This window comes from Anoplopoma fimbria, chromosome 20 (assembly GCF_027596085.1).
Source record: "Anoplopoma fimbria isolate UVic2021 breed Golden Eagle Sablefish chromosome 20, Afim_UVic_2022, whole genome shotgun sequence".
Classification (NCBI taxonomy): Eukaryota; Metazoa; Chordata; class Actinopteri; order Perciformes; family Anoplopomatidae; genus Anoplopoma; species Anoplopoma fimbria.
Genome location: NC_072468.1, coordinates 27,637,704 through 27,657,263, shown reverse-complemented (window position 1 = coordinate 27,657,263; position 19,560 = coordinate 27,637,704). Strand labels below are relative to the sequence as shown.

General features: G+C 39.5%; 1 protein-coding gene across 1 annotated transcript; it reads left to right on the top strand.

Moving 5' to 3' along the window:
* The first annotated feature begins 1,445 nt into the window (after positions 1 to 1,445).
* syt11b (synaptotagmin XIb) lies at positions 1,446 to 12,184 on the top strand. Its single transcript, XM_054620915.1, is given in 5 exon segments — positions 1,446 to 1,479; positions 7,886 to 8,271; positions 8,274 to 8,834; positions 11,358 to 11,478; positions 11,799 to 12,184. Coding segments are annotated over 5 exon segments (1,413 nt in total). The 3' UTR covers positions 12,110 to 12,184.
* Positions 12,185 to 19,560: the final 7,376 nt, after the last annotated feature.

Genomic DNA, 19,560 nt, shown 5'->3' with positions numbered 1-19,560 from the left:
TATGAGTAATAAAGTCCTCTCTGTACGTTTGACCTTGACCCGAAGCTGAAGAAGTAAAGTTCTCTCATCGGAGCCATGAGCTTTAAGAATAACTTTATAGAAACAGACAATCTTCTCTCTGATGGTCTCGGTCACTGGTGGAGGTCTATAGAGGACCAGGATGATGCACGTCAGGCTGTCTCCATGTCACCGGACAGTGTGCTTCACCACTGCACCATGTTCAGTTGAAAGAGTTGAAAGATGTGAGTTGTTTTGAATATTCAATACACCAACCTGTATAAAAACCTTAAAGCACGCAGATAATCCACAAGATACCTTTTATAAGAATGATATGATTAGCTCGAAAAAAATGGGATAAAAACGTTTATATATTTTGCAAACCCAGGATTAAAACAGTTAATTTAAATTAAAACACACCAGCACTAAAGGAAAGACAGATATGAAGTAGAAAAGCAGAACATATGAAAACATATGAAAACAAAGCATGAATTCCAGATAAGACTTTATTACATCCAGCTGCTTGTTTGGTGTTCATGTAAATGTTGATGGAAGCACAGTTTCTGTTTGTTATCTAACACTGTGGTGACGCGGCTCCCCACTGGTGACGGGCAGGGGGCGTGGCCTCCCCACTGGTGACGCGGCAGGGGGCGTGGCCTCCCCGGCAGAGAGGACCGCTCCAGAGAGGAGGAGGATTCAGGGATGGCTCACTCTGCCCACATTTCCGGGAACCAAAAACAAAAGGTGTGAATCACAGGAGGACTCTTGTTCTCGTGTTTGTAAACAGAAAAGATGATTCATCATCAACGTTATTGATTACCAGAGTTCTCGTTGTCTTTGAACGTTTGTCCAAACAACAAGATCATCAGTTCACTCTTAGAAGCAAAACCTCTGAGATGTAGTTCAGTATAAAGTACACTATGTATATATATATATATATATATATATATATATATATATATATATATATATATATATATATATATATATATATATATATATATATATATATATATACATTATGTATAAAGTGCACTATGTGAGTCCTCTAGAGTGTTGGTCCCTCTCTTTCCCTCAGAGTGAGTCCTCTGTGTGTCTGGTTCACTCTCTTCGTTCAGCCTCCCTGCATCAGTGCACGAGCCTCAGCATCAGTATCAGTGCACGAGCCTCACAGTGCACGAGCATCAGTGCACGAGCATCAGTGCACGGACCCCGCGACGGACGGACACCGGAGCACGTGAGCGTCCCGGTCTGCTCCCCGGTGTCGCTGCTGCTGCTGCTGCTGCTGTGTATCTGAGTCTCTGCGTCTCTGCGTCTCTCTCTGTATCTGTGTGTATATCTCTCTCCTCTCTCTCCTCGTCTCTCTCTCTGTCTCTCTGTGTCTCTCTGTGTCTCTCCATCTCTCCTCGTCTCCTCCGTGAGGCCGTTTCCTGCCTCACAACCACAAAATGGCGGACATCACCGAGCTAGGAGCCGCCTACGGTGAGACCCGGCCCGCAGCTCATCCTCATCCTCATCCTCATCCTCATCCTCATCCCTCACCTCCTCATCCTCATCCTCATCCTCATCCCTCACCTCCTCATCATCATCCTCCTCAGCCTCTTCCCTCAGCCTCCCTCACCTCATCAGCCTCCTCTTCCCTCTCCTCCTCTCCTCATCTCCTCATCCTCTCATCCTCTCATCCTCCTCATCTCCTCTCTCTCCTCCTCATCCTCCTCATCTCCTCATCTCCTCCTCCTCATCTCCTCCTCATCTCCTCTCCTCATCTCCTCCTCATCCTCATCTCATCTCATCCTCCTCCTCATCTCCTCCTCATCTCCTCCTCCTCATCTCCTCATCTCCTCCTCCTCATCTCCTCCTCCTCCTCATCTCCTCCTCATCTCCTCATCTCCTCCTCATCTCCTCCTCATCTCCTCCTCCTCCCGCAGGACCAGCGTCCTCCGCCCGGTGTTCCATTGTGTCATTATGTCATTATTTCATTGTGTCAGTGTTTTATTTTATTATTTTATTGTTTTATTATTTTATTATTTCATTGTGTCAGTGTTTTATTTTATTATTTTATTGTTTTATTATTTTATTATTTCATTGTGTCAGTGTTTTATTTTATTATTTTATTATGTCATTATTATTTTATTATTTTATTGTTTTATTATTGTATTATTTTATTATTTCATTGTGTCAGTGTTTTATTTTATTATTTTATTATGTCATTATTTTATTATGTCATTATTTTATTATTTTATTGTTTCATTATTTTATTATTTCATTATTTTATTATTTTATTATGTCATTATTTTATTATGTTTTATTATGTTATTATTTTATTATTCATTATTTTATTTTATTATTATTTTATTATTTTATTATGTTATTATTTTATTATTTTATTATTTTATTATTTTATGTTATTATTTTTTTATTATTTTATTATTTTATTATGTTATTATTATTATTTTATTATTTTATTATTTTATTATATTTTATTATTTTATTATGTTATTATGTTATTATTTTATTATTTTATTATTTTATTATTTTATTATTTTATTATTTTATTATTTTATTATTTTATTATTTTATTATTTTATTATTTTATTATTTTATTATTTTATTATTTTATTATTTTATTATTATTTTATTATTATTTATTATGTTATTATTTATTATGTTATTATTTTATTATTTTATTATTTTATTATTTTATTATTTTATTATTTTATTATTTTATTATGTTATTATTTTATTATTTTATTATTTTATTATTTTATTATTATTTTTATTATTTTATTATTTTATTATTTTATTATGTTATTATGTTATTATTTTATTATGTTATTATTTTATTATTTTATTATTTTATTATTTTATTATGTTATTATTTTATTATGTTATTATTTTATTATGTTATTATTTTATTATGTTATTATGATTATTTATTATTTTATTATTTTATTATTTTATTATGTTATTATTTTATTATGTTATTATTTTATTATGTTATTATTTTATTATGTTATTATTTTATTATGTTATTATTTTATTATGTTATTATGTTATTATTTTATTATGTTATTATTTTATTATGTTATTATTGTGTCATCGTGCTTATAGCAGGTGTGTTTCCTGAGCGCGTCATCCTCTCTGTTCTCATGGCAACGCCCGTCATTCCTGATTCAAACGAAGCTTTATTCAAACGTCAAACAGGGCGTCTGCCTGTCGCGCGCCTCAGCGGTGTGCGTGCGCGCGCCAGTCGGGGTGTATCTGGGGTGACGTCATGTCTGAACCCGACGTTGTTTATTGGGACCAGATAGTATTCACATCCTATACTGCAGTACTAGTACACTGGAAATACTACACACTGAAATACTCTGTTACAGCAGAAGTACTAGTACACACTGGAAATACTCTGTTACAGCAGAAGTACTAGTACACACTGGAAATACTCTGTTACAGCAGAAGTACTAGTACACACTGGAAATACTCTTAACAGGAGAAGTACTAGTACACACTGGAAATACTCTGTTACAGGAGAAGTACTAGTACACACTGGAAATACTCTGTTACAGGAGAAGTACTAGTACACACTGGAAATACTCTGTTACAGGAGAAGTACTAGTACACACTGGAAATACTCTTACTAGTTACACACTAACAGGAGAAGTACTTACACAGGAGAAGTACTAGTACACACTGGAAATACTCTTAACAGGAGAAGTACTAGTACACACTGGAAATACTCTGTTACAGGAGAAGTACTAGTACACACTAACAGGAGAATACTAGTACACACTGGAAATACTCTGTTACAGGAGAAGTACTAGTACACACTGGAAATACTCTGTTACAGGAGAAGTACTAGTACACACTGGAAATACTCTGTTACAGGAGAAGTACTAGTACACACTGGAAATACTCTTAACAGGAGAAGTACTAGTACACACTGGAAATACTCTGTTACAGTAGAAGTACTAGTACACACTGGAAATACTCTGTTACAGGAGAAGTACTAGTACACACTGGGAATACTCTTAACAGGAGAAGTACTAGTACACACTGGAAATACTCTGTTACACTGGAAATACTCTGTTACAGGAGAAGTACTAGTACACACTGGAAATACTCTGTTACAGGAGAAGTACTAGTACACACTGGAAATACTCTGTTACAGGAGAAGTACTAGTACACACTGGAAATACTCTGTTACAGGAGAAGTACTAGTACACACTGGAAATACTCTGTTACAGGAGAAGTACTAGTACACACTGGAAATACTCTGTTACAGGAGAAGTACTAGTACACACTGGAAATACTCTGTTACAGGAGAAGTACTAGTACACACTGGAAATACTCTGTTACAGGAGAAGTACTAGTACACACTGGAAATACTCTTAACAGGAGAAGTACTAGTACACACTGGAAATACTCTGTTACAGCAGAAGTACTAGTACACACTGGAAATACTTACAGGAGAAGTACTACAGGAGAAGTACTAGTACACACTGGAAATACTCTGTTACAGGAGAAGTACTAGTACACACTGGAAATACTCTGTTACAGCAGAAGTACTAGTACCAGGCTGTATAAATACTCTGTTACAGTAGAAGTACTAGTACACACTGGGAATACTCTTAACAGGAGAAGTACTAGTACACAGTGGAAATACTCTTAACAGGAGAAGTACTAGTACACACTGGAAATACTCTGTTACAGCAGAAGTACTAGTACACACTGGAAATACTCTGTTACAGCAGAAGTACTAGTACACACTGGAAATACTCTGTTACAGTAGAAGTACTAGTACACACTGGAAATACTCTGTTACAGTAGAAGTACTAGTACACACTGGAAATACTCTGTTACAGGAGAAGTACTAGTACACACTGGAAATACTCTGTTACAGTAGAAGTACTAGTACACACTGGAAATACTCTGTTACAGGAGAAGTACTAGTACACACTGGAAATACTCTGTTACAGTAGAAGTACTAGTACACACTGGAAATACTCTGTTACAGCAGAAGTACTAGTACACACTGGAAATACTCTGTTACAGTAGAAGTACTAGTACACACTGGAAATACTCTGTTACAGGAGAAGTACTAGTACACACTGGAAATACTCTGTTACAGTAGAAGTACTAGTACACACTGGAAATACTCTGTTACAGCAGAAGTACTAGTACACACTGGAAATACTCTGTTACAGTAGAAGTACTAGTACACACTGGAAATACTCTTTAACAGTAGAAGTACTGATACCAGGCTGTATAAATACTCTGTTACAGTAGAAGTACTGATACCAGGCTGTATAAATACTCTTTAACAGTAGAAGTACTAGTACTTCACGGAGAGTAAAACAACGGTGCGTTGGAGGGCAGCGCTGGCTCCCCATTGGCTCTCATCCGGCCAATGGGGAGCCAGTATTTCATGAGGAGAATTAAAGTTGTTGCTGCAGATCAGAAACTGTCCCGTTAGTTCAGACCTTTAAAGCCTCAACGCCCAGCGTGTGTGTGTGTGTGTGTGTGTGTGTGTGTGTGTGTGTGTGTGTGTGTGTGTGTGTGTGTGTGTGTGTGTGTGTGTGTGTGTGTGTGTGTGTGTGTGTGTGTGTGTGTGTGTGTGTGTGTTGCTAGGCAGCGAGCTCAGCTGCTTTCAGCTCCTTCCAAAACATGACATCATCGCTGTGGTCTGAATGAACAACAGGAAGGAGGATTGTTTTTAGGAGTTCGGTTGAGATTAAAGGATCTTCTGCATCTTTTTACAGCTTAATCATTCACGCTTTAATATTAATGTGTAGTAATTAATATACATATTAATATTTTATATGTAAGAATAGACGATAATACAAACTAAACAGTGAACAGAGGTTTTAAGGGTTCTTTAGTGTCTTCTGACGTCCGTACTGTCAAACACAATGAATTAACCCTGAGCTAAGCCCCGCCCCCTCGCTGCTGCGTTACCACGGAGACCGCGCTGTCACTCTATGAATACATATCACCTAATTAGTGGAAGAAAGCGACTTCAGAGACAATCCGACAGGAGTAATCAATTAATCAATCCTAACCCAGGAGTGAGTCAGCACTTATTCACCTCCTGTTCTCCTGTCTCTCACATATATATGTGTATATATACATATATATGTGTATATATACATATATATGTATATATACACATATATATGTATAGATACATTACATTACATTACAGTCATTTAGCAGACGCTTTTATCCAAAGCGACTTACAGGAAGTGTGTTCAACATAGGTATTCAAGAGAACTACTAGTCACCAGAAGTCATCAGTGCATCTCCTTTCTTAAACAAGCATCTTAAAGTATAAACCAGAGCAAAGGTATAGTGCAGATATGGTGTACTTTTAACCCCAAGTTGCTCCTGAAGGCCATCGGTGTGGACTGATGATGAATGTTAGTTAGAGTCTGATGGTGGCACCTTGATGGTAGCCTGTCATCAGTGTGTGAATGGGTGAATGATATGTAATATACTACTGACTGTAAGTCGCTTTGGAGAAAAGCCTCTGCTACATGACTGTAATGTAATGTAATGTAATGTAATGTAGTGTAGTGTAATGTAATGTAGTGTGTGTGTGTGTGTGTGTGTGTGTGTGTGTGTGTGTGTGTGTGTCGTAGCATCAGTGTGTTGTTCTAGTAGGACAGATGAGGACAACAATACTCCTCTGTACACAGCAAACAAAGACCTCCACAAACTCCTCCTCCTCTTCTCTTTCCGTTTTCCTCCTACACGTCTCTCTTGCTCCTCTTCTTCCTCCTCCTCCTCCTCCTCCTCACCTCAGGAGGCTCCATGTGATGACATCACTGTTTTTAAAATGATGTCACAGTTTTAAAGGTGATGTCAGCGAGGAGATCATGACCGTATTCTCCTCCACCAACCACAGGGTTGTCGTTTCTGCTAGCTCTTTGCATTATGGGAAATGTAGTCTCAGACAAGAAGAAGAGCGTCTCCACAGAATGATTAATGTTTGTTTTGACTTTTACTCCCTTCCCGTCTCCTGATTGGACGTTTGTATGACGACAGAGTTGTTAACTGTGAACCTTTTTACAACTAATTCTTAATTACAACAACTCCAATATGTACTTGAACGCAGCATGAGCACATGCTCATAAACAAAGAAAGGTTTTTTTAAGCTTCATTTTAACGACTTTAAACACCAAAATACAACTTTTCTCTCAAATATAACAACAAACTGAGTGAAGAAAAGACTATTTAACTGACTGGTTTCTTCTTTCACTGGTCAGCATGTTTTACGATGATGTCAGCATGTTAGCAGGTGGTGATGATGATAATTAGCGGTGATTAGCGAATAAATTATTTATTTGTTATTATTTACAAAAAGCGTCGTTCCGTTTACTAAATGAAACCTGCTGTTTGTTAAAGTTGGTTTATGAAAGCATCAATAAACTATAACATAATCCTCATCATCATCATCATCAGGACAGAAGCCTTTAAACAACTGCTTATAGTAATGATTTACTACTGAAGGTACATATTTAAGTCAGTAAAACCCATCAAATGTATGATATAGTATACTTTTACTTTGTTAGAGTAATTCATAGTGTTTTAATTCAAATAATCAGGAAATAAAAGATTGTATTTTTATGGATTAATAATTAATACAGATCCCTTCATTATTAGTTTTAATGATGTGTTATAATCTTAGAGCTAGTGTTAGGAAGTTAAACATCATAATTCATCTCATTAATGTGAAGACATCTTCAAACTACTATCACCAACACTACATTTGTGATGTTGAACGTTAAACCATCAGCTGTGATCCATAAACTGTCTCAACGCCTTCAATGCTTTTAAATGTCTGATTGATTGATAGTTGAACTGATCAGTTGTTTTGTGTGTGTCTCAGCCATGTCTCCGGTCCTGGCGGGCTTCCTGGGAGCTGGTGTTCTGGTTTTGGTCGTGGTGGTTCTGGTTCTGCTCTGGTCTTTCTGTCAGCGCCGTTACCTTCGCGTCTCTGGACGCTACAAGCTGCACGGCGACCGTTACTGCGACGCCGAGGACCCCCCTTACAAGTTCATCCACATGTTGAAGGGCATCAGCATTTACCCAGAATCCCTCAGCAGCAGCAAGAGGATCGTCCGGGGCATCCGGCGCGCGGACCGCTCCAACCGTGACGGAGAGCGCGGCTGCCCCGCCGGCGCCGTTGGCGGCGTGGGGAGGGGCATGGTGCTGGTGGACGCTGAGAACAACATCCTGGACGTCCCTGGTCAGCTGCAGATGAGTCACCTGGTCCCCCCCCCGCCGGGCCAGGCCCCGCCCACGCCGTGGCCCGGACGGAGCGAGCCCTGCCGGTCCGCGCCGACTACTGCTGCCTGGACAGCAGCTCGGCCAGCAGCAGCCAGACCAGCAGCAAGACGGCGTCCCCCTTCACCCCCGCCTCCTCGGAGCCGGAGCCCGACCCCAGTCTGGGCGCCATCAGCCTCACCGTCGACTACAACTTCCCCAAGAAGGCCCTGGTGGTGACCATCGTCGGGGCCCGGGGCCTCCCCGCCATGGACGAGCAAGCGGGCAGCTCGGACCCCTACGTGAAGATGACCATCCTGCCGGAGAAGAAGCACCGCGTCAAGACCCGCGTGCTGAGGAAGACCCTGGACCCGCTGTTCGACGAGACCTTCACCTTCTACGGCGTGGCCTACAGCTCGCTGCCCGAGCTCACCCTGCACTTCCTGGTCCTCAGCTTCGACCGCTTCGCCCGCGACGACGTCATCGGGGAGGCCGTGGTGCCGCTGAAGGGCGTGGACCCGAGCACGGGCCGAGTCCACCTGAGCCAGCAGATCACCAAGAGGAACATGCAGGTGAGTGACGGCAGGTCTCCCTCTGATAGGACCGTTTCTGACCATCAGGTCTTCAGCTGCCGTCTCATCTGGAGTCAGTTTTAATGTTCATTATTTACTACGGAACATTTAGAACATTTTGCACCCACCCTCCTGTTAGCACTGTTAGAACTGTTAGCACCGTTAGCATAACTGCTCCCGATCTAAGATCTTACACCTTTTAAGTACAATGTTCAGGTACTTGTACTTTACATGAGTACTTCCGTTTTATGTAACTTAATACTTGTAATGGAAATATTGTACTTTTTATTTGACGAGGCTACTTTGAAGATTTAGATTCTTTATACAAAACATCAACTCATAAACTAAGGTGTATTATTAAGTAGTATTTGGTTTGTTCAGCATATTTAGTAGTTAAAAACAAGCTCCAATCCTTACACATTAATGCATCTATAATAATAATCAAATTATAAATATATGCCTTGAAATGGGCCATTCTGCATTATAAGTATTTATTTACTTTTGGTACTTAAAGTATATTTTGACACTAATACTTTTTTTACTTTTACTTAAGTAACATAAATGCAGGACTTAAGGATCTAAGAATAATTCTAATGTTCCATATAAACTATTTATTAAACAAATTAACTAAATAAAGTCCATCCTTATTCGTCAGAGGAAGCTGGAACTAAATCATGAATTATTATTATTTTTTTATCTGAGGAATGACCAAACAATTTAAAACATGAGAGACACAAGAGATTAAATGAATGGTTTCAGCTGGATTGACAGAATCCGTGTCTCCAGTTGTTGTTGTTGTTGTTGTTGTTGTCCTGACTACCGTCTCCAGAGGACGGTCCGTCTGCTGTTCTGTCTTTATCAGGTTAAAGTGGAATGAATGAAACCAGCTGTTGTCTCACTCTGACATCATCACAGTGAAATGTGATGGTCAGCTGTTTGTGGCACCAGTGACATCATCTGTGTGACATCAGAGGGTTAAAAACGTTCATGAAAAACACAAGAGCTCAACTGAAAGTCTTTTATTTTACTTTGGAATTTTTATAATGAAGCTTTAACCGTCTGTCATCTTGTTTTATGACATCATCACCCTAAAAAAAGCCTCAGAAAAATGCCTGAATATGAATTAAGTGATGATTTTATTTTATTAAATCAACTTCCTTTAGTGGATACATAATTATATATGATAATATTAGATTATAAATAACACGTTAGATGCATTGTATTGTTGTAGCTGGCTGCAATAGAGCTCATTTCATTCATTTTTATACTGTTGGGAGGTTTAAATGACTGTAAAACAATACATTATATTTCATATACTTGTAAAAAAAGCAGTGAAATAAAAAGTACAATACTTTCCTGTTTGTAGCGGAGTAGAAAGTAGCATGACGGTTGTACTGAAGTACCTCCACCTCTGATCAATACCATGCTGCAGCAGGAAAAGGTTCAACCAGTGGAAACGTTATGCTCATAATGACATGGAGAGAGTTCCCCCAGAGAAACGAGCATTTAGGATTAGATGATGAGTCAGGGGCGCCACCTGGTGCTCAAACTACGCTACTCTGATCTGGTGAGGACCTGAACCTGAACCAGACCTCCTCCCTCTGAACCACAAACCAGTTTAAGTGTTTTTTTGCTCCTGTCACATTTTTCTCTCTGTGGCTTAGGTTTTCACTTCAAAATAAAAGTTATTTTAGTCATTTCATCATGACTAGAAGTATAGAGAACTCAAACATGTCTTTAGTGCAGAATGACACAGTTAGAATCACATAAATCATTACAAAGTTTCATTTTTTTGATAATTGATTTTACAAAAAGTGTAAAAAAAATGGAATCTATTTATCAAACATGTTTCAAGTGTCTACAAGTGTTACCAATAATGTTAAAAATGGAGCTCTACATGTTATATATATTAAACTATTTACTTTTTTACATCCTCTACTTCCAGCCTCTCCTCTCCTCTCTGCTCTGTGTTCAGCAGCAGTTCAGTCAAAGTTTCATTGATTTGTTGTCACATGACTGTTGGTCTCAGATGAATCAATCGTGACTTCATAGTTTCACTGAGGAGCTCAGAATTTAATGTTCTTAACAGAATCTGCTTAAAGCAAACGGTTTATTTGTGGCAAGATTTTAAATGAGACATGTAGAATAAAGTTATAATAAAGTTTCTGAGGAAATAAGTTATGCCTTTGTTTTGGTTTCTTTATCTGATGGAAGCGTTTGTCACACATGATGTGTTCAAGGGCTGTCGGAAGGTTAAAATCTGGTAACAATGAGGGTTTTAACTGGCTGTGATTAAAGGTGTAATTGTGAGGATTGTTTTAAGAAGACATGCTCTTCAATCCCACCAGCTGGTTTTGGGGTTCAGAGGGTTGATAACGGAGCAGCAGGTCACAGATAGACCCGTGGACTGTTCCAGACCTCTGAGGGCTGCAGCAGCTGTGATGATGTATTGATATTATTATAATAAGATGTGAACATGTGACACGTCATGTGATAACACACCGGATGTGTCTGTGTTTTCAGTGTGAGAGCCGTGGAGAGCTGCTGGCGTCTCTGTCCTACCAGCCGGTGTCTCACCGTCTCAGCGTGGTCGTCCTGAAGGCTCGACACCTCCCCAAGATGGACATCACCGGCCTGTCAGCGAGTGAGTCCGCCAGCCGAGGATTGTGGGAGTTTATCTGCTTTAAATATTCACAGTCTCTCTTTTGTCTTTGCCTCGGATGTACATTAACAATTTCACTCTCTTGTCCCCGAGAGGGAAATAGAGACTTCAACATAAAAACATAAACAATACATACAACATATATTTAAATGTATCAGTAATCTGCAGATCAGCTGCTGATGAAAATGATGTTTGCTTTCAGTGTCGTTCTGGTTTGTAGATTTTTTCCAGTTTTGTTTTTGTGAAGCGTTTCGTTCTTCATTCTGATGAATAAACGTTGTTGTTGATCATTTGCTCCTCAGACCCGTACGTGAAGGTGAACGTCTTCTACGGACGCAAGCGCATCGCCAAGAAGAAGACCCACGTGAAGAAGTGCACGCTGAACCCGGTCTTCAACGAGTCCTTCATCTACGACATCCCGCCGGAGCTGCTGCCCGAGATCTCCGTGGAGTTCCTGGTGGTCGACTTCGACCGGACCACCAAGAACGAGGTGCTGGGCCGCCTGCTGCTGGGCCTCCACAGCCCCGCCCCCTCCGGCGCCTCCCACTGGAAGGAGGTCTGCGAAAACCCCCGCCGGCAGATCTCCAAATGGCACAACCTGAACGAGTACTGAGGGAGGACCAGAAACCGGCTGGGACTCCACCAGTGAACACCACTGGGAAACACAGACTCAGTGTACAGCGCACACACACACACACACACACACACACACACACACACACACACACACACACACACACACACACACACACACAAACACACACAAACACACACACACACTGATCATAGGTAAACACCGGCCCCTGTTCACACCTGGTATTGACATGAGTCTCTGGTGATCTGATCTCAAGTGGACCGATCCAGATCAGGTCTCTATCTGCAAATAAACACCAGTTCTGTTTGCTGTCTTTAAACGAGCAGCTGGTAGCAAAGAGAGAAGAAGAAACGAACACGGAAACATTAAGGATTAAAGATAAAAAAAGAAAAAACCTATGAAGTCATCAAACATTTCATTTTGTTTTTGAAGATGTGAATAACTTATTTGACATTCTCGTGAGGAAAGAACCAGAAAGACGCTCAAATCAGGGAGTAAAACATATAAAAGAAATACCCTCAATTGTAAATACCGTTGTCGTGGTAACCATTTAACATGTGACGTCAGGGTTCAGGGTTTAAGGACGTCAGTTGGGTCGACGCAGCTCAGACCACCTCTGAATGTGGTCTGAGGGATCTGATCCCAAAACGTCCTGTGACACAAAGACTCATGTTAACGACAGGTGTGAACGGAACCTCTCTCTCTCTCTCTCTCTCTCTCTCTCATTAGTGGTGCAACGGATCATAAAAACACACAATTCAAATAAGGAAATATAAGACTGTATTAATATTGATTAGAACAGATCTCTTCATTATTAGTGTTAATGATGTGTTATAATCTTAGAGCTAGTGTTAGGAAGTTAAACATCATAATTCATCTCAAATATCTATTTTATATTAATGTGAAAACATCTTCAAACTACTGGATTTATTCTAGTTTATCACCAACACTACATTTTACAGATTACATGTGAACACATCATGATAACGTTATAATTTACCTTCAACCAATACTCATTTTCACTGAACAGAGCCTGAACGCATCATAATGTAACTCAACTGAACCTCTGTTCGTTAGCGGTGCTGCTAACGTTACTAGCTCTCCTGTTGGTTTAAACACAGGTTGGTTGTTTACAATGTAGATCAGAGACTAGAAAAGCATCAATGAAGTCCTGATCTCAACGGTCCGTTACACCACTACTCTCTCTCTCTCTCTCTCTCTCTCTCTCTCTCTTCCATCACAACATTCTAAAGTCTCTAAAAATCCTGCAGTTCTTTGAAACAAGAAGCAAAGGAGCTGTTTTTAAAAGAGAAACCATGAGTCCATCTCCCAGACTGTCCTCGTGTCTCCTGGCTGTCCATCATGTGTAGACGGGGGGAAGGAATGCTCAAATATGATAAAAAAAGAAAAAGATTCCCCTCTTGCTGTTGTTGTCATGCAGTTCATCGCATGTCTGTCCGAAGAGAAAACAAAAAAAAAAAAAAAAAAAAAAGTCCAGATGAAGAACTGCTGACATCACGCTGACTGATTGACAGGAAGAAGACGCAAACTTAAATACTCACTAACTCTGCATTTAACTAATATATCCAAGTATAAGTACTCCTCAGTAGGACCAAGTAAGAAACAAAGCTCCTCCGTCTCGCTCCTCATGATGAAACATCACACATGTTCGGGGGGGTAAAGCGGTCGTTCCAGCCGGCAGCACGATCCCGGTTCTCTCCTCGGTCCTGCAGACTGAACCCTGATCCTGGAGGATCCCTCATCTTCATGTGGATTTACAAACTGCTAACATCTCCCCGACTGAAGACGACTGAAAGATGCTGATGAAAGCAGCTTCAAGCAGACTGAGAGAACATGTAAAATACTCGTTTGTGACAAGACGCTTCATTTACAAAGTAAAACGACAGGAAGCAGCTGTGGCGGCTGAATGAGACCCGGAGGCACTTCATCCACTCGTTATGGTCTGGAATCATTATGGTCTGGAATCATTATGGTCTGGAATCATTATGGTCTGGAATCATTATGGTCTAGACTCATTGTGGTCTGGAATCATTATGGTCTGGAATCATTATGGTCTGGAATCATTATGGTCTAGACTCATTATGGTCTGGAATCATTATGGTCTAGACTCATTATGGTCTGGAATCATTATGGTCTGGAATCATTATGGTCTAGACTCATCGGTCTGGATTCGTTATGTTCTGGACTCGTTAACACAGCAGCTGATTCATCTCCAGGTAACGAGACGATTAAAAAACGTAAAGTAATTTTGTCAAAATATAACAAAATCGGATCTGAAGATGTGGTTTTATTTAAACCAATCATGTTTAATCTCAAAATAAAGAGATAATAAAGTCTGGGTCAGTTTTGCAAAATTGCGGGAACATATAAAAACTTTTTTGTTATTTTCCCCTGGCTGTAATGAACTATTAACTATGTATTAAGTTGTGAATCACTTTAAAAAGTAACTCTGATGTCTTAAGTGTAAGAAATAAAATAATAATAATATTTCCCCTGAAACCAAAATATTCATTCATTTTCAGAATCTTAACCCTTTATGTTTGTTTATATGACGACGATCTGTTGTTTTTTATGAAAAACACTGAAAAAAATAGGATATACTGGGATATAAAAATGATTATCAACAAAATTAAATCTAATACATCGTAGCAACAAACACTACAGAGCTCTACAATGCAGCAGTGATGCCCCTAGTGGACACCAGGAGAATAACAGTACAGCAGTGATGCCCCTAGTGGACACCAGGAGAATAACATGTAGTATCTCTATAATGCAGCAGTGATGCCCCTAGTGGACACCAGGAGAATAACATGTAGTATCTCTACAATGCAGCAGTGATGCCCCTAGTGGACACCAGGAGAATAACATGTAGTATCTCTATAATACAGCAGTGATGCCCCTAGTGGACACCAGGAGAATAACATGTAGTATCTCTATAATACAGCAGTGATGCCCCTAGTGGACACCAGGAGAATAACATGTAGTATCTCTATAATACAGCAGTGATGCCCCTAGTGGACACCAGGAGATGTATTATCTTATAATACAGCAGTGATGCCCCTAGTGGACACCAGGAGAATAACATGTAGTATCTCTATAATACAGCAGTGATGCCCCTAGTGGACACCAGGAGAATAACATGTATTATCTCTATAATACAGCAGTGATGCCCCTAGTGGACACCAGGAGAATAACATGTATGATGCACAAGAGTTCACATTATTATTAAAAAACAAAACACAGTCCCTCCAAAATAAAAGATCTCCTCCCTTCCAGACTTTGCTTGTTACGGTTCACTTAAATGAACACTTTTAGCCAACACATGCTATCAGACTAGCATGCAATGTTCTGGCATTTGAATCCTGGGAGTCGATCTGAAATGGTCGTTAGCGTCGTTAGCCGCCACAGCTCCACCTTCACTTCCTGTCTCTCTCTCTCTCTCTCTCTCCGTCTCATTGTGTGCGTCCTCACTTTCTTTGTCCTCTAACTAACTGTGAAGGTTTCTCCAGATGAAGCTGTTTTCAGTTCGGTGTGTTTTTATAAAGCCCAGTGGATATTTGTGAAAAGTGAGCTTGAAAACGTTTTTTAATATCTCTTGCCATTTTTTTTAAGTTGATCCTCCTTAAACAACATTAACAACGTGAGCAGACGTTAATGTGACTTTGGATCCCGGAGCAGCTTTTATTGTGAAAAGAGGAGGAGGAAGAAGAAGAAGAGTGACTGTTTATTTGTACAGAGATGAAGATGTTTGCTGGTTTCCTTCCCGTCTCATGTCCTCGGAGCTTTCGTGTGTTTGAGCGCCCCCTGCTGTAAACCTGGATGCTAACCTCCGTCTTAGGGTTGTTAACACTAACTGGACGTGCAAATAAAGAAAAACAAGTTAGCCAAGAAGTTATTGATCATGTTTCTGTTCTTTGTCTTAAATATAATGTTTATCTACTGCACAAACATCTACTAATACATTTATATTTACAGTAGTACATGACTAAAGAATTAGAAGTGAGCACGTACTTTATCCTCATGAATAGTAAAGAAATACACAAGTACTGTACTGGAGGACAATTTTGAGGTACTTTTAGATGTAGTGAGTTAGTAAAAAATAGCAAAAACATCTCAGAGGTACATAGTGTACTTTTTACTGTACTACATCTCAGAGATAAATATTGTACTTTTTACTACATTTATCTGACCGCTTTAGTTAATTCTGATTATTCAAATATAATTTAATGAACTAATAAATTATGTATTCTTACATCATCTTATTTTCTGTGTAATTGTAAGATTTGACGCTAGATTGTTGGCTAGTGGACTCACGTTGTGCAACGATGTGGCTGATAATAATAATAATAATTATTATTATTATGATAATAATAATACTACTAATAATTATAATTATTATAATTATTATCATAATAAATAAGGTTATTTATTTAGTATCTGTAAATAAAGATATTTATTTAGAAAGCCTAATTCCATGTTGATGTCAACATTTTTTCAGTCAGAGAACTGGAATGTGTGAAGTCCACAGATTAACCATGTGAAGCATCAGAACCCTTTAAAGGAGAGAACTACTGTCACTGATGGACATCATACAAACGTAGTCCAAACTACAGGTGGCCTACAAACGTAGTCTATAAACTACAGGTGGCCTACAAAAACGTAGTCTATAAACTACAGGTGGCCTACAGACGTAGTCTATAAACTACAGGTGGCCTACAGACGTAGTCTATAAACTACAGGTGGCCTACAAACGTAGTCTATAAACTACAGGTGGCCTACAAATGTAACGAGCAGGATGTAAACATTTCAATGACTTCCTGTGTTTTCATTGAAGGCTGAAAACTGTCCGACTTGATCGCAGTTTTTTTCCAACGCCCTGCTGCTGCTGCCGCTGCTCTCGTCCACTTTCGAGGCGCAGTCAACTCCAACGAATATATCGAATATCTGGTCCATTATCATCCATTCAGAATGTATTTCTGTTTCTTTCTCAGAGTCAAACTCCTCTATAAAATACTTCTTATAAAACTACTTATAATCCTGAATTTAAAATCAACCAGGCTGTCAGAGACGTTTAGCCTTGTCTCTGTCTACAAATATACAGATGATTATTAATACTTATATTTTTTAAATACAATTCTGGCCACACAACCTTTGTTTTGAAAAATACTAAAACACAGAAACGACTCCAAACAACGTAAAAACACCAGAGGAGAAGCTCCTGAGCTCAGCGAGCTTATCGTCCTTCAGTGGGGTTAACAAAGACAAAATAAAGTCAATCTTATATTGTTTTTTATTTACATATTTGATATTTAGTGCCGTGGTGAATACTAAATATGTGGATGGACGACGAGGAGGAGTTTCTGCTCAGCGACACTTTAGAATATGAGGAGATGAAAACACAAGTTTGTGTTATATGAATTATTCAGAGGCCTCAGTGACCTTTAGTAACCCTATCCTGCTGATGAAGACGGGGAATCGGATGGCGTCATCGTTTCCTTTTTACACGTCATCACAAACACAAAGAAACCAGTGTTTTAAAAAATCTACAGGTTAGAAGACTTTTAGAAAAATATACGTTTAAAAAAATATCTCCATACGTGTAGACAGGACCGAATACACACACTTCAATATTTGTCCATCACAAGTCGTCATGGCAACGTTGAACAAAGTTATCTCAGATTTGGTGTCTAAAAGTTTAATAATGATGAGGAGTCAATAAGAGACTGTGAACTTGAGCTGCAGCGAGTTAACGAGCGTTAAACCAGAGTCAGAGCGTCTCAGTCACATGGAGGCCTCACATCAGCACACACTGGGCCCTTCATCAGCTGGACGCCGTGGTTCCTCCCGCCGGCTCTGTCCTCCGGCCTTCTTCAGAGGAAAAACTCCACGCTGGTGATGTTTCGTGGAAACGAGGCGTTCACATGTCTGCCCTGAGAATCCGTCACACTGATCCGTCTGATTACCTTCCAGTGAGGAAACAAGTGACGAGTTGTGTCTTTGAATATTTTCTCAGAACTCATAAAACATCTTTTAAAAAGAGCTGCTGTCTTAACTGATATCATGATGTGAAGCGCCAGATCTGACCTGAGAGCAGCCGTCTGTCTTTGTCCAGAAACTTCAGGTTTAACTTACTGCTGTATTTAGTCGTCATAATTACTCTCATTAATCATCTTTACTAAACCTAACTAAGTATTTCACCATCTTAACTAAACCTAACTAAGTATTTCACATTTTCCTAAGTTTAGCTTTGTCATCCAGAGAAAGGTTCTGGAGCTCGACTGATCTCTTTAAATCTGTGGACATGGTGTCTTTTTAAGTCAACAGACAGTCTTTTTGTCTTTTTGTTCATTATTTTCAGGAGCAGATTATTTGTGGATATTAGATGTTTGATTGTAGATGTGATGTGACATTCATAGAGCGCATTAACATCTTGGCTGCCTGGGGGTGGGGGGGGGGGATTCAGGTGAATTCAGGTCGATCTCTACTGGTTTTTATTTCAAGTGAGTCCTTTATTCTAATGAGGAAACACAGAAAATGTTTTTGTTTTTAATTCATACAGTATGATCATGTTAAGTACGGTAGGTACATCAGGTAGGTGATTTATCTTGTTTATATATGACTGCATCATCTACATAAAGGTGGAGGCAGGAGTCGTTTATGAAAAGCAGAAGACCGAGGATGGAACCCTGAGGAACACCCATTCTGTTGTTTACAGGTGAGATGTGGAAGGTGTGGCCATATTTTTACTTTAGAACATTAAATAAGAGCACTACCCTCATCACCAGGGTGTGAAGAGTGTTACAATGTGATATCTACTTAAGTTAGCATGCTAACCAGCTAGCCCCAGATCGTCCTGTGTTGTAATACCACAGTTAACCTGGAGAGGCGATGGTGAGTCACTGTAATGTCCAGTCTGTCCTCAGTCCACCATGAGAGGACGGAGACGTAGAGCTGCCTGAGGACTCGTCAATAAAACGTCTACGGTTCGTTAATAGTTTGTTTATTGGATTTAATCTGTCACAGTAATGATGGAGGTGAAGGAAGGAAGTGGGAGGATTTTTCTTGGTCCACTTTCACAGAAGGTTATTAGTTTAACATGAAAGTAGTGAAAAACACTACTGGTTCAAGTATGGTTAAAAATATTTCACATAAAAATGTAATTCATATTAGTAAGTTTTCATGTCGGTTACAGAGTCAGTGTGTCAGTTTTCTGCGCAGACGTCACTGTGATGAATAAGTTTAGTGGAAGATAACTAAACGTGTGTGTGTGTGTGTGTGTGTGTGTGTGTGTGCTTCTGCTCAATGACTTCATTGAGTATTAATTGATTGGTCGCTCACAGAACGACCGATTCATCAGCCACCATCACCGATGACATCACAGCGCTCTGCAGCCAATCAGGTCACCACTTTCAACCTCAGAAAAAAATAAATACTCTGACTCTTTATGA